At 45.3% G+C, this 14,796-nt stretch overlaps 1 protein-coding gene across 1 annotated transcript; it reads right to left on the bottom strand.

The window, feature by feature from the left end:
* Positions 1-7,478: 7,478 nt before the first annotated feature.
* Positions 7,479-12,746, bottom strand: LRRC37A (leucine rich repeat containing 37A). The gene is given in 5 exon segments (XM_072939092.1): positions 7,479-7,701; positions 7,810-7,949; positions 10,604-11,568; positions 11,570-11,796; positions 12,597-12,746. Coding segments are annotated over 3 exon segments (804 nt in total). The 3' UTR covers positions 7,479-7,701; positions 7,810-7,949; positions 10,604-11,141.
* Positions 12,747-14,796: the final 2,050 nt, after the last annotated feature.

The following is a 14,796-nucleotide window of genomic DNA, read 5'->3' as shown; positions in this document are numbered from 1 at the left end:
TTTTCTGGTGCTCTTCTTCGCATCTCTTTGCACTTCTAGTTCTTGATTTATCCATTTTAAACACTGTCTATTGAGTTCCTACTAACATTGACAAGGACTTAGTTCTTTTACACCCCTACTCCCAGTCCATTCTTGAGGTTTAGTTACGTCACTATTTCTAGATAATTGGTAGTTTTTACAGAACTGTGACTGTGTAAATATTGTTCCCCGTAGAGCTTAATAATAGACTCTGATTATGTTCGCATCCCTTCCTGAGAGCCAGGTGCTCAGTTTCCTCTCTGTCTCTCTCTGTACTATCTGCCATGCTGCATTCTCAGTGCTCCAGTGCTCTGGGGCTTAGCAGCTAGTGCCCATTTCCCTCGGAGTCCCCTCCTCCAGGTTCTGTGCTCCAGTGTGTGCTAGTTACCTCCTCAGCCTGTCACAGAGCTGCCATCCTGGAACTGCCCCTCCCTGCTTCCTGGGTTGGGTCTTTTCCTGGCTTCGTTCTCTTCTTGCTTTCTTTATTTTTACTGGAGCACATCCCCAGTTAAGAATCCCTAACCAATACTCAAAAACAGAATGGTCTTTGGACCTCCTCATGGTAATACTTATACCTTTAGTATATATTAATTGGGAAAAAGTACGTAAGGACCAAAAATTACTGTAGAAGCACTGCTGCTTTAATGAATTGTGTTTTACTTGCCACAATAATATTAAGGAACAGTGAAAACCTGTGAAGAATTTGGGCTTAAAATTTGGTTTTGTTTTTGGCTGATTTGCAAAGTAATCTCCTGGGAGTCACTGTCCTAGTGGCCCTATGTGCGAATACTTAACTCCAAAGTTATTTTTTAAATTTATCTTTTAATTTCCTAATACAAATATATGATATAAAATTCAAAAGGTACAAAAGGGAATATGGTGCTGCAGCCTCCCAGTCCCCTTCCCTGAAAGGAACCACCATTCAGCTTCTTGTATGTCCTTTGGAAATATTCTGTACCAGCATCGTTCAATAGAACCATAATGGTAAAAACAGTCTATCTGTTGAATGGATAAAGAAGATGTGGAGTGTGTGTGTGTGTGTGTGTGTGTGTGTGTGTGTATACAACTCAGCCATAAAAAAGAATGAAATAATGCCATTTGCAGCAACACGGATGGACCTAGAGATTATCATACTAAGTGAAGTAACACAAATATCATATGACATCACTTATATATGGAATCTATATGTGACACAAATAAACTTATTTGCAAAATCAGAAACAGACTCACAGACACAGAAAACAAACTTATGGTTATCAAAGGGGAAAGAGGGGGAGGAACAAATTAGGAGTTTGGGATTTGTGGATTCATATTACTGTATATAAAATAAACAACAAGGTCCTGCTGTATACCACAGGGAACTATAGTCAGTATCTTGTAAAAATCTATAATGGAAAAGAATACGAAAAGAACACAAAAAAAAATACTTTTTGCTGTACATCAGAAACCAACACAACATTGTAAATCAACCATAGTTCAATTTTTAAAGTCTACCTGTGTTGCCCAATAGAGTACTGTCAGTCACACACATGCCTACAGAGCACTTGAAATGTGGCTAGTGTAACTTGGAAGTGACTTTTAAACTTTACTTAATTTGCATTAATTTAAATTTGGATTTACACAGCCACATGTGGCTAGTGGCATAATCTACATATTGTACCACATCTTGCTTTGTTCACTTAACACACATATCTTGAAGATAGACTGTTTGGTCTGCCTTATTTTTAAAAGCCGCTGCATAATATCCTCTTGTAATCTACTGAGGTGATCCCTTACTCAGCCCAGAGAGCCATGGATCACCACTTTTAATAAAAAGTTCTGAAATCTTTTACATCATACCATCATAACCAACACATCTTGCAACAATTCTGGGTTCCTCATCATTCCACTTTTATCAGCCTGAGCCTGAGATATTTTGATATCCAATAGCCCCTTTTAGGGACTGGAGGAAACAACTTACCACGAGTCACTGCCCTAAAATACAATTTCCACCCACATGCCCTGTGCCTGGAATTCAATGGTGAGGGTGACATTCTTTAGGGTTAATCATGGGTCCCTTTAAGTGGGTCTCCTATAGATTGCAAAGTGCACTGGGCAAGGCAAAAATTAACGGAGAGCATCTGAGGCTGGTTTTGCTTTTGCTCTGATGAGAGGGACAAAGAGATGATGGAGAGGCCAAGGGGCTTTGTGAAGCTGTGCAGGTTCTGATGGTGAATCTCCCTGTTCTTAAAATTGTCCTTAAATTCATGTGGATTCCTAGGCTTGTGCCTTTGGGCAGCCTTCCTTTCAGGATATTTCAGGCAATGAGAACCTTTCCAGTCTTATATGGGCTCTAGAGAGCACATCTCACCAACCTGTTTTGATGTTTACCCAGTGTAGCCCTTTCTTCTCTGAGGTTCCTACGGGAGGCAGTGGATGCACAATTCAACATCAGACAGACCCAGGTACAAATCCCAGCTCCACAAGGCACAGCCCCTTGGCAGCTTATGGAGTGAGTGCACAGCAGCACATGCTGACCTTTGGGTGCTCAGTCTGTACAAGGAATCATATGAGGGGAATGAAGAAATGGCCTAAACTTCACTCAGAAATATTCCTGAGTCACCACTGGGCAGGGCTTGCTGCTAGACATTGGAGGGAGGAATGACATGTGATTCTTGTGTTGTCAGGGTTCCTGACTTAATAGAGAACAGTGCTTGGGTCTGCACACTGATGGACACTATCTTTCATGATGACAACAGGGAGAGTGGAATTTGTGCATTCTGCAGAACACTCATTTCTTCTACAGAACTAGGAATAACCTTACCAAAGGGTCATATGAGTGCTGAATGAAAATCACAATTGTCTACACAAATCCCAGATCAAAACTCAGTTACATCCTGGGATAGAATTTTTGACCCCGAGCACTCACCTCCCTGCATCCACCTTTGCCACGTCTCACTGTGGGCAGAGTGTACTGTCTCGTTCCCTGGCTGGGGGCTTTGGCCCATTCCATGGGCAGAAGTGAGAGAGTGCCAGCTCCTTGCCTAGGATGGAGGATGCCTGATGGGTTTCTGCCTTGCTCTCTTATGCCTCCCTTGGGTAGCTGCTGCCGCTTCAGCCTGGGCCCCAGAATGAACATACATGGAAAAGAGCCATGCTGGCTGATCTGCAGACCAGCAGTGAGGTGCAGAGCAGATCTAGCCAGCAGGGCATTAAAGCAGAGCTGTCCCAGCTACGCCACAGACTGGTGACAGTCGTTACTCCAACGCACTGAGTTCTGGGGTGGGTTTGTTATGTAGCACTCGTGTGGCAATAGTTAACCAACACGCGTACCCATTCTTTTATTAGGTTCTAAGTTCAGCTGCTGCAATAGAGACCCTACACAACAGTGGGTCTAATAAGAAATTGACTGGCCTCTATGTAAGAATCTGATTAAGTCCAGAGCTAGTTTGGTGACTCATGTGTCAGGGAGCAAGGCTCTATCATTCTCCGTGTGATCCTCTCCCACACGAAACCTTCATATCGTTCACAGATTGAAGTCTTAATTTCCTGACGCCCTGCAATCCAAAACACTCCACAGTGTGGCGCCAAACTCTTTTCCGACGTTACCCTCCAATACCTAAAGCCTCACCTTGAACCACTATTCCCACTTCTGCTTCAGGCCTCAGGACTTGTCTTCTTCTTGAATGGGTGTGCTCCCCTCATGCCCCCAAGCTGGTGCCCCACTGCCGCCCACCAGGTCTCAACATCTCACTCCTACCAGGGCCTCAGAAGCCAGAGCTGGTCGGACCTGGTGCTCCCCAAGAGTGAGAGGCCCTGACCTCCATGGGTGGGGGGCTGCTGTCCAGTGTCCAAGAGGAGAGTCCAGTCTGCCTCCAGTCATCCTTGCGTCCCTCTGCCCAGCCTCTCCCCTCCTCAAAGCCCTGCTGACCTCCAGCCCCGAAGAAGCCAGGAACCTCTGCACCCCCCACCTCCCTCCCTCCTTCTAGACCACAGTAGTTTAGTGAGCGTAACAGGGCTTGTTAACATGGATCTGCTTCGGAGGTTGGCTCAGGAGAGGCAGGCATATTGGTTTGGAGAGTGACAGGCTCTCTCCTGGACCAAATTCAAGCCAGGTTCCCCTGAGACTTCTGGATTCAACCTTGGCCTATAAAGGCTTGAACAAACACTAACACAGTTTCTAACAGCTCAAGGACACATCCCTAGGATGACCCCAGCTCCCTGAAAAACAATCAAGGATGCCTGAAGAATTGGCTGTTTGTTCCAGCCAATGCCTGAAGGGAGGGACCTGGTCTCTCAGCTTCTGTGAGAGGGTAGGAGCCTAACTTTGATAAGTGACAATTAGTCAACACAGATGGGTTTCACGTGACCAACGCCCCGCCCTTCCTGCCTTTTGCAATCCTTCACCTCTCTCACTCTACGGAGCCCCTCTCCCCCTTCCTAGCCCCTCATTCTCCCTTTAAAAACCTGGTCACCTCGGGTGCAGCTGAGTTCAGTTTACGATGGACCCTTTTCCTGTATTATTGCTACTGTATATTATTGATTGGAATCTGTCTTCACCACTCTAAGAAGTGCCTGTCTTTGTTTATTTTTGAAAAGGGGCGGTGTCCAGGACTAGCCTTATTATTTATTCATTTAATACTCTTTTAAATAAGCACCCCAGGGATGTTTCAGTACAGAGGTCTACAGATCATATTTTGAGAAATTGTATTTCTCTTTTCATAATTATATGGGTGCCATTTCTCTGGCAGCCCTTTTGAACGGGAGCTGTATTTTCTGACTGTGTCCCATGGCTAGCACTCCTGCAGGGAGGGAGCCTCTGGGTATGCCCCACAACTATAGGGACAGGCAGGCAGGGAACACGTGTACCACGGTAATGGAAACTGCCCGAGGACAGAAGTGATGACAGGAGAAGGGGAGCCTGCTCTTCACCGACCCCGCAGGTACCTGCTCAGCTAGTTTTCTGCTGAGTCACTGAAAAGGGGGAAACAAGTGAGTCTCCAAGGCCTTTTGAACTCTTTCTCATCACTTCCTGGATTCCCGATACTTCACTGACCCCCCACCCCATCCCCAGGTTACACTTGGACCTTATTATCATCTGGAATCTGCCATTAAAAAAATCTCAAAAGTCCAATTTTCCTTCTCCGAGCATAAGTGCTTGTCCTTCCAGTTCTCACTCATGTGTACTCACCATACACGTGTTTCAGCTGCATCAAAACCTCTGGTCTGGAGCCCCATTTTCTCCCAGTTCCTAGCCCACCCCCCAAATTGATCTCTTGGCCTACTTACAAGTCACCTTCAAAGTACTCTAAAACTCAAGCTTGATCATGTCTCTTCTCTGCTTAAAACATTGCAGTCTGTGCTGTTTGGCAAAGCCCATGTGCTTTTGCCAGGCCCTTCGGGACTGGTCCCTTGCTCCCCACACGGCCTCACACACTGCCTTTCCCTCCTCATTCTTCGTGCTCGGGAACACCTGGGGTTTCACGCTTCTCACCGCTGTACTGTCCTCCCATGTGGCTTTCTTCCTCTTCCCCTCCTCCAAGCCATCCCTCACATTTACTCCTTTCCAGCCAACCAAGAGCCAAGCCACTTCTTGGCACACTGCCATTGTCACGTCAATGCACTGTCTTCCATGTACATCTGCAGGGGTCTGTCCCTCCTCCTAGTCTTAGGAGTGCCTGGAGGACAGGGGCTGTGTCCTAGCCAACTCTTCCTCCAGCACCAGGCACAGTGTCTGGCATATACCCCGGGCCCAGGTCAAGTCCCACCTTTTTCGTGGACTCTCCCCAGCTTCCTAACCTTCCCTTCTCTGAACCCTGCAACCTTTCTGTGTCATCCTTGCCCTATTCATACATTGCCTCATTTCATTTAGCCTTTTAAAAATGGCTAAATTGTCTGACAGATTTCATTGGAATCAGTGAGAATTTTCACATAGTAGCTGTTGGCCTTGTATCTCCCTCCCTTGTTCTATCACTCAGATTTCAGTAAGGAGCCGGGCTCAAGCTAGTTTGCCCGTCAGGAAGATGGGGACAGAGGCAGCCCTAGGCAGCCATGGTTTTCTGAACCAGCTGACTCCTACAGCCAGGGTTGTGTCCCTGACCCAAGGAGAGACAGCCTGGCCAGGTGAAGTCTCTGGGTTCTGGCAAAAGCACTGCCCAATCTGGGTCAAGCTGGGCAAAGCAGAACCTTACTCTTGGGCATTTTTATTTAGCAATATGGTAGGGTAGCATTTGAGACTAATAAAGAATTGTGCAAATTTGAGGTAGTGTGACATAAAAAATATTACCTAAGCCTCACTTTGTGTACCAACTTTGAAATAATGGGAACACCCCCAAATAGGAACCTGGAGCTACTTGGAATCCTGGTCCACACTTTGGGAAGCCCAGCAACATGAGGGTCTTTATCCTTGGTTTCTTGTCAGCTCTGTCTTCGTGTCCTCCTCTCTGGTTGACATCAACCCCCCACTCATTACAGAGTCTGAGCGGGCATGGGGACTTTCTGTTCTCATGACCTAATGGTGTGACCCAAGTGCCTAGTACTGCACCTGGCCCAGAGCAGGTGCTCAGCAAACAGCTGTCATCATTCTCCTCGTTGTTGTTGTCATTGTTATTGATCATTCAGAATTTCTTTTACTCACTAATGTTCCTTAACCATCACTGGCTTACTAAATGTGACTGATTAATGACTTTCGTCACAGGAGTGGAAGAACCTCGCAGCTGACGGAGGTGCACTGTCATTACACACTCGCTTGAAATCACGCAGCCACATGCCTTTGCTGGGTGAGGCAGGAAGTGGGGAGGTTTGGTGCTGGGCTGAGCTGGAGGGAGCTGAGCAGCATGTGGCTGACCCTCAGCGGGGTCAGGAGAGGCCAGGGCAGCCCAGGGGAGGCCTGGGGATGGCCACCTTGGGCAATGGCTGCTCTCACACATTCTTTACCCTGTCCCTCCAGCTAGCTCTCCAAGGGTTGGGGGTTCTTTAGAGAAGAAAAAACTCAATGTGAATTTTCCACCAGCTTGAAAGGGTGGAGAATCCCCTACCATGACAGGAAACACATCTGTACACGAGTTTGAGAGCTTCGGAGAAAAGCCAGGCCTTGGACTCAGGGTGGAGGCAGCCCAGGGACGCAAACCTTCTGGCCGCCCCAGCCCCTGTGAGCGGGGCCCCCGCCGGCAGGGGCAGCTGGGCTGTGAGTAGCCACCGCCGGCCGGAGCAGGGGGGACGCAGGCGCCGGCTGTGCTGTGACTGCACGATCCTGCCCCCGGCGCATGACACGCTTCCCACTTCCCAGGGACTGACTGTACTGGGGAAACGAGGGAGAGAAGCCCTTCTTCATCCTTCTAGTCATCCTCCTGTGCCCACGTCACCCCTCATGGAAGCACTGCCTACTGTGAGGGATTCTAGCCTCAGCCCTGCTTTCTCCTGCCTGTGGCTCTTGTTCTTTGCTTATAAATATTCAACTATTTACATTTTAAGTCCTCACCATGTGGCTAGAATTGATTGGAATTTGTACATCTTCACTGGAGAAAAAGAAATATTCTATAAGCAATCTTTGTGAAAAGATAATGTTAGAAAATACAATGCACAGGCGGCCCGAGGCGGGACGGCGCTCACGCCGCGTCGCTCCCCAGCGCCGTCTCGCTCTCCTCGTCCGGCTCTTCCGGCTCGCTGGTCCAGACCACGTCAGCTGCGTGGTCCGTGGGTGCCCTGGGGCAAGAAGAAGAATGCCGAGGCCTTTAGTCTTGAAAGGAACAATTAAGTTTTTCATTCTTTCCTCATTTCGATGAGAACTTTAAGTTGTCACCAATCATTTACCTCGCATCCCTACTGAAAATTACTTCCTCGTCAGAAGACTCATCGGATAGCTTCTGCGCCATATTTTTTTTGCGTGTGGCACTGAGAGGTCTGTGCATGTCCCTGACCCAGAGCGGCCACATTCTCCAGAAGACGCCCTCCTAGAACGGAAAAAGGGGAACATTCATTCTGCATCTCCCCTGCTTTCTCTGGCAACAGTACTTTATACTCCTCAGATTTACCTGGCTCTCACTTCGCTCTGAGGATTTCGGTTTTCTATGCAGCAAAAACCGAAAGAAGCCCCATAGAAGAAAACACGCACAATTAGTGATGCATGCCACTTTCCACATCTCACACAGTGTGCCTGTCTGGTCTTACTGGGACTAAATGGGCACCTCAGTAAACACTCACCACCAGCAAAGGCACCTCACACCCGGACCCTGATGATAATTCCATGCACACTGGGCTCCCAGAAGCTCTCCATGCCTGTCTGAGATGGCCCCCCCCCCAGTGTCCCCAGACAGGCCTCTGCATGTGGCTGAGCACAGAGTTCGGGCAGACTTTCTAGCCCCACTCGCCTGCTTGGCCCTGCCAAGTGCCCTCGTGCAGGGAAGACCCTGCACAGCCGTGTGAGGCAGAAGAACGTGACCCTGGAAGTGTTCAGCCCAGCCCTCTGCAGACGCGGTCACACGCAGCACGTGCTGGGGCTGAGGGGGAGGGAGTCCCTATTTTCCTAGCAGCTTTGTCCTGTAAGCTGGATCACACCAAGTAAACCCGAGTCCAACTAGCAGAGCTATCTGACTCACTGACTTTCACACCGCAGGCTGTCTCTGATGCTAAGTGAATTGTGAAATCAGTTTAAAGACCACGACTAGCACTAAAACACAAAATATTCTTTTTTGAATATACATAGAATAGGAAAAAATCAGAATGCATAATAAGTTTGTTTTAGACACTCCTTGTGTCCATATAGTATGTGGTGCTGACTTGTGACGTAACATGTAGCTCACAGCCCAAGTACAGTGTGATCAATGAAGGCCTCAGTGGAAGGGAAGCATCTTTTTGATACTCACTAGCAGTATGGCCATGGGGCAGGACCTTTTCCCTCTCTCTTTCTCCACTTTCTTAATATAAAAGGAAGAAACAAACTGCTGTCTAAAGTTTCTCCCAGTTAAAATTCTATGAGGTTTGGATAAAGGGAATAGACTGTTGGGGTCTGAAAACCAGCAGGAGGACAAGGGATGTTTCCTTGCCATTTTCTAGGAAGGACTCATATATTCTCCCTTCCAACAGCTTTGAGTGAGGCTGGCCCTCAAACCCTAGAGCCATGTGGCCTTCCCTACCCCAGAACCTCCAAGAAGGCCACTGGCCCAGCCCAGCCTGATGCCCACCACCAGCAGAAACAGGTGAAAACCCAAACCTCTCCCCCTCCCCCTTCTTCCCTTAAAGGACTAGGAAAAGCGGAGGCATCTGGGCCTGTCCCATTCCAGCTCAGCTTTGGCTGGGGAAGTAGTTTTGCTGGTAAATAAATTCGGGTGAAGCATTACGATAAATATTCTTCCCGTCTCTTGTGCTTTCTTCACTGGAAACTGAAGAGATTGAAATAGATGAGCTCTAAGGTCTCCTCTAGTTCTAAAATCCTACGTTAAAAATTACCAGACTAATAAGCAAGATTACACTGTATAGCACAGGGAAATATACACAAAATGTTATGATAAATCACAAAGAAAAAAACGTGACAATGAGTGTGTGTATATGTCCATAAATGACTGAAAAATTGTGCTGAACACTGGAATTTGACCCAACATTGTAAAATGATTATAAATCAATAAAAAATGTTAAAAAAAATAAAAAATAAAGGTATTTGGGCTCATTTAAAAAAAAAAGTATCTAGCAGAAACCTAAGCGTGGTTTTAAAGCCAAGAATAACAGTAGGATGCCTATCATTATGGTCACTATTGATCACTGTTGAGGAGGTCCTCGTCAATGCAGTAAGAAAAATACGGGAAAGGAAGAGACAAGCATGTTTGCATATGAAATGATGGACAACCTTTAGGCTGGAAGCAATATAAGAATTCAGGAAGATGCTACATACAAAATCAGGAGATCAACATATAATCCTCAAAAACTTTCCTCTATAACACAAATAACTAAGAAATAGAAGAAATAGCCCATTAAAATACCAATAAAACTGCATAAAGTACCTAGGGATAAACTTAGCCGAGAATGCATAAGACCTATGTGATGAAAACATTAAAACTCTTCTAAAGGACATTAAAGTAAAAAATGTGTATATAGCATGAGGTACCATCTTCCTAGAATGTTGTAAAGATATCAGTTGTCCTCAAATTAACCCACAAATTCAATGCAATCCTATATCAATCCAAGATAAATATTCAACAAATTCTGGCCATTTGACATTTGGTAGAGAAATTGTGCAAGAATAGTTATGAAATCTATGAAAAAGATGATGAAAGAGCAGGAGCTTACCCTACCATTTATAAAACATGTTCCAGAGCAACTGGAATTAGGCAGTGTGGTGCCGGTACTGGTATAGGAAAAGGTAACTGGGTCAATAGAACAGAGTCCAGATAAAGACAGTATTTTTAGATTAGTGAAGAAAGAATGAACCAATCAGTAGAAAATTTTGAAACAATTCGATTTTCATGCAGGGGAAAGAAGTTCGATCCCCTACCTCAACTACACTAAAAAACAAAGCAAATTCTAGATAGATTATAAAAGCACTAGAAGAAAATATCAGAGACTATTTTTATGCCACGAGGTGACAAAGGCCTGGCTGACAAAACCCACTCACCATGAAGACGGGCTGATGTGGGGACAGACTGTCAACAGACGGCTACTCTTCCGAGCCCCTGCCCTCTCCTCCCCTGGATTGTCCGTCTTCTTCCTGTTCATTTCTAACACTCTTTACAATAAATAAATATTGGCTTTCATTGATTTTCAGTGTTTCAAGCACTTCCCACTGTTTTTGTCTCTAAGGGGACGAGACAGAAGAGTGGAGTAAGGAGCTCAGGCTTTAAAGTCAGCTGAAACTGGATTCTGCTTTTGGTTTTGTCACTGGGGCCTTAAGTTGATGTCCTACATCAATGAAACAAGGATGGTACTACCATCTTCACAGGACCATGGGGGTTAAATCAGGAAATATATGGAAGATTCTTTGTCCTGTGCTTGGCATAGGTCGGTGCTAAGTTGGTGTCACAGACGAGGTGGTCAAATCTGCCAAAGGTTTCTGCCTGTGGCATCAGGCTCTGAAAGCCCTTTTCCACCACATGATTATAAACATATTGCTTCTATTTTCTTCTAATACTTTTATGAGTTCTTTTCTTTCATGTTTATAGAGATATGTTTAAGATGAGAAATGGGGACCTGCTATTATCTTTCCCCCAAATAGGCAGATGTTCTACTACCAGGAGGCCTGTTCTGGAGAAGAGCTTGGCACAGGCTAGCTTCATATAGGTCTCAGAGCAGACCATTTTAAAAGTCCAGATCACATGGGAAATGAGGCTTCTCATGTCATCTTTGGGGATGGAGGACCATAGTTGCTGGGTTACCTGAATTTCAAACTGATCACCCAAGGATGAAAGCCCTGGGAAAGTGAAGCCGGTGGGTTTAGGGGGTAATTCGGTGCCCACGTTGTGGTATTCCCATTGTGTTTTGTGGGTGTGTTGAACAGTTGGCACAAAGTTGCCTGCAGTAACAGAATATGTGCTGGGAACATCCGTACCGACAGTGACTTCAGAGATAGCTCCTTCCGGCAGTCACCTTTCCCGTAGTAGGGTCTGAAGGAGAAAATAATTCTGGAGAAGGATTTTCCTGAGAAGTCAGTTCTCCTGAAGTTGAAATAGCTCCTCGTGAAGGAGAATTTATGAGGCTTCTCACTGCAGAGGATGAAGGCCTGCTTGGAGATACTCCCCTGAGTAGCCCTTTCCCTCTCAAGTTGTGATTCCTTTTGGCCTTGAATAATTGTGGATCACACGAGAGCGAGTATCAAGGAAGAAGTTTTTTTTGGGGGGGGGACGTGACGTTGGCTTAGAAATCTCCATATTTCTAACTGTAGCATCTGCATCTACTAAAACAGTGTAGGATAAGTCTTTTGCTTTGTGTTTAACGTCAGATTTAGGAGGGGTGGAAGCAGAAGGCAGGGAAGAACAGACTGCTGCCTTATGTTCATTTGTAAATGAAGGCGGGAGGAGCTTCCCACTGACTTCCTGGGCCTCTGCATCATTGAAGCTGCTCTAGCTTTCTTGGGGACGGCCTCCTGAGCTCTTCCTTGTCAGTGTTCTCCATAGGTGGCTGAGCATTCTGTTTTCTCTGACACATCAATTCTTTGACATGTGTTTTGATGATGCCCCCTGGGCCCTTGAGGACCCTGTCCACTCCCCACAGCCTTTCCCCTACACTCTCAGTTTTTGCTGGGCTGTTTTCCTGTGGTTGGGCCATTTCCAATTTCTTTTGAAAGATCTGCCATTTAAATTCGGGACCTAAAGTGTGGGCATGTACAAGCATGCCAGTTTCTTCTTTGTTTTTAACCTCATCAATTTTTTTTGTTTTTTGCATTTCTGAATCGAACCATTTTTTCAGAAGATAGAGTCTCTTCAGTTTATTTTTATAAGGTGAATTGTTGGATTCATGTTTAACAGAATAGTTCCTTGTGTTTTTTTCCCCAAATAACCCAGGGGCTTATCTCCATCTTGTACATTTGAAAAAAGAAGTTTACTGAATGGTAAAAATGCTGTTTCTACATCTTCTAGATTTCCCTCTGAGAAATAAGGCAGTATGTAACTTACTGCACTGACAACATCACTTTCATCATTAAAGTCTGGCTGCTCATACATGGAGGCTGGCAGGCTGACACTACGTGTGTCCAAGGACACCTTCTCTGGCTCAATAATCAGCTTGGTGCTGGTGCTCTGCTTCCAGGCTTGTAAAACCTTCATGAATGACCCTTCTGCATCCCCTGCTGCTGCTTCTTCATCTGTCAAAAAAGAAAAGACTGTTTTTGATGATTGAAGGCTATTGGACAGCTTTTTGTCAGTCCACAGCCACATATCACAGCCAAATAAATTAGAAATCAGCAAATGTCCGAGTGCCACTTAGAGAGGAGAAAAAGAAACTTCACAACAAGAGGTGAAAAAGATATCTTTTGAAAAAGTGGCTCTCTACTCAGAAAATTCCATGGTGTGAAATAGAATGACAGTGTTTAGGATTATTCCACTGGTTCCCAGGGGCCAACTGCCCAGTACTCAAGAGAAGTCAAGGCTGGAAGACAACTGTTCCTGACTCAGCAGGACGCTCTGCAGACCCACTGTGACTCCTCTCATTCATACACCCCAGCCCGTCCTGCCTCAGATGCAGAGGAGTGAGGCTTCCTCTCTCCACCTCCTCAGCATGCTCATGTTCCTGCTCCCATCACAGATTATCACAACACCCGCTGCTAACAGGTCCTCACCTGGATGTGGCCTTTTCCACCTACCACCAATGCCTCTCCTTGGTCCTGCTCTCATATATCCCAGCCCCCATAACAGAAGGCTCTACACAGAGAGAAACACTAAGTCCCCACTGGCTCTCTGCTAAACATTTGGGCAGGGATCTGGGGTGTAGGTTAAGAGATTTGCCAGGCTGTATGCTATTGTGGAATATTCAAGAAATCAATGGAATAATACTTGGAAGTCCTAAAATGCAGAAGGGAAAAAGCAATTTTTGTCAGATTCCTACTTTGCTGTCATTTCATTTCACTCCTAGTATTTCCAGCTTTACCTGGGGACCCATCGAAAGCTTCTAACTGTGTTAAGGTCAGGTGTACCACTGTGCAGCTGGGTCTCTCTTCCAGAAGGATTTAAAGTGTTTTTGGTGGTGGTGGTTAGGGTCAGAGGAGGAGGTGAAGAAAAGAGGAACAAGAGCTCGCAGACAGCCCCAAACTGGGGACAGAAGATCGAGGCACTAGGCCACAGCACTTAACACCTCTGATCTTCCTTTTGCTCACCGTAAAAGGAGAGGGATTAAAAATGCCTGTTCTGCCAACTTCTGGGGGAGAAGGGAGTAATATAATTGGTTAAAAAAAAAGTTTGGAAAATAAGCAACATTTTTATGTAAGTAGCAAAATGTTATTATTTATAAGGTGCTCCAGATCATTGATAGAGACCAGTATTCAAGCTGTTCTGTGCATGAAAGCACATTTTGGAAGTCACCAAGTTAAGTGTCAATAAATCTAACGTACAGAAAAATCCGTGAAAGCATCTGAGTGTTTTGTGTATAGAAATGCTTGAGATTCAGAGCAAGTTCGGAGCTGGACAGTCTAAGAATAAAAGAGCCACCCCATCCACTGGAAGGGCTAGATAGCAGCTTCTGGTTATGGAACCAGAAACTCTCAGGCTCCAAATAAAACATAAACACCACCACTTGTATTCTTTTATAAAATTGAAAAAACAAACAAAATAAACAAAAATATATTTACACCTACCCTATAAGACAAAGGGTACTTGAGACCTAATGGACATTAAATCAGTTTACAAACCATGATGCACTATATGAATAAGTTCTCATTTGGGGGTAATGCATCAAGCAGAGAGCACAGTATACAATATGTGGCCCTGAATGGTAATTTCCTTCCTGCTTTCATGCCTTTCTCTTGTTCCTCTATGTATGTGAATCAGTTACATTATTAAGCTAACAGTAACTGAGGTATTATGAGCTTAATAATGTAACTGAGAATCTGACTTTTAGCAAGGGAGTAGTTCTTAGAAATTTAGGGAGTTGAAACTCTGAATGAATGAATAAAAATAGTTCAATTACATCATTAGTTTAAAATTTTTGTCATCACTGATTAAAAGTAAAAATTTTTTAAAAAAGTAAAAATTTGTCATCAGGCAATGCAGACTCACCACAACATGTGGTGTTTGTCAGGCAGTCCCTGTCACAGTGCAGCTTGACTGTCTTGCAGACAACTTCAGTAGTATTTTTAAATTGGCAGAGGCAGCAGGTCCTATG

Source organism: Vicugna pacos, chromosome 16 (assembly GCF_048564905.1).
Source record: "Vicugna pacos chromosome 16, VicPac4, whole genome shotgun sequence".
NCBI classification, from domain to species: Eukaryota; Metazoa; Chordata; class Mammalia; order Artiodactyla; family Camelidae; genus Vicugna; species Vicugna pacos.
The sequence above is the reverse complement of the archived record's forward strand: the minus strand, read 5'-3'. Positions and strand labels throughout refer to the sequence as shown.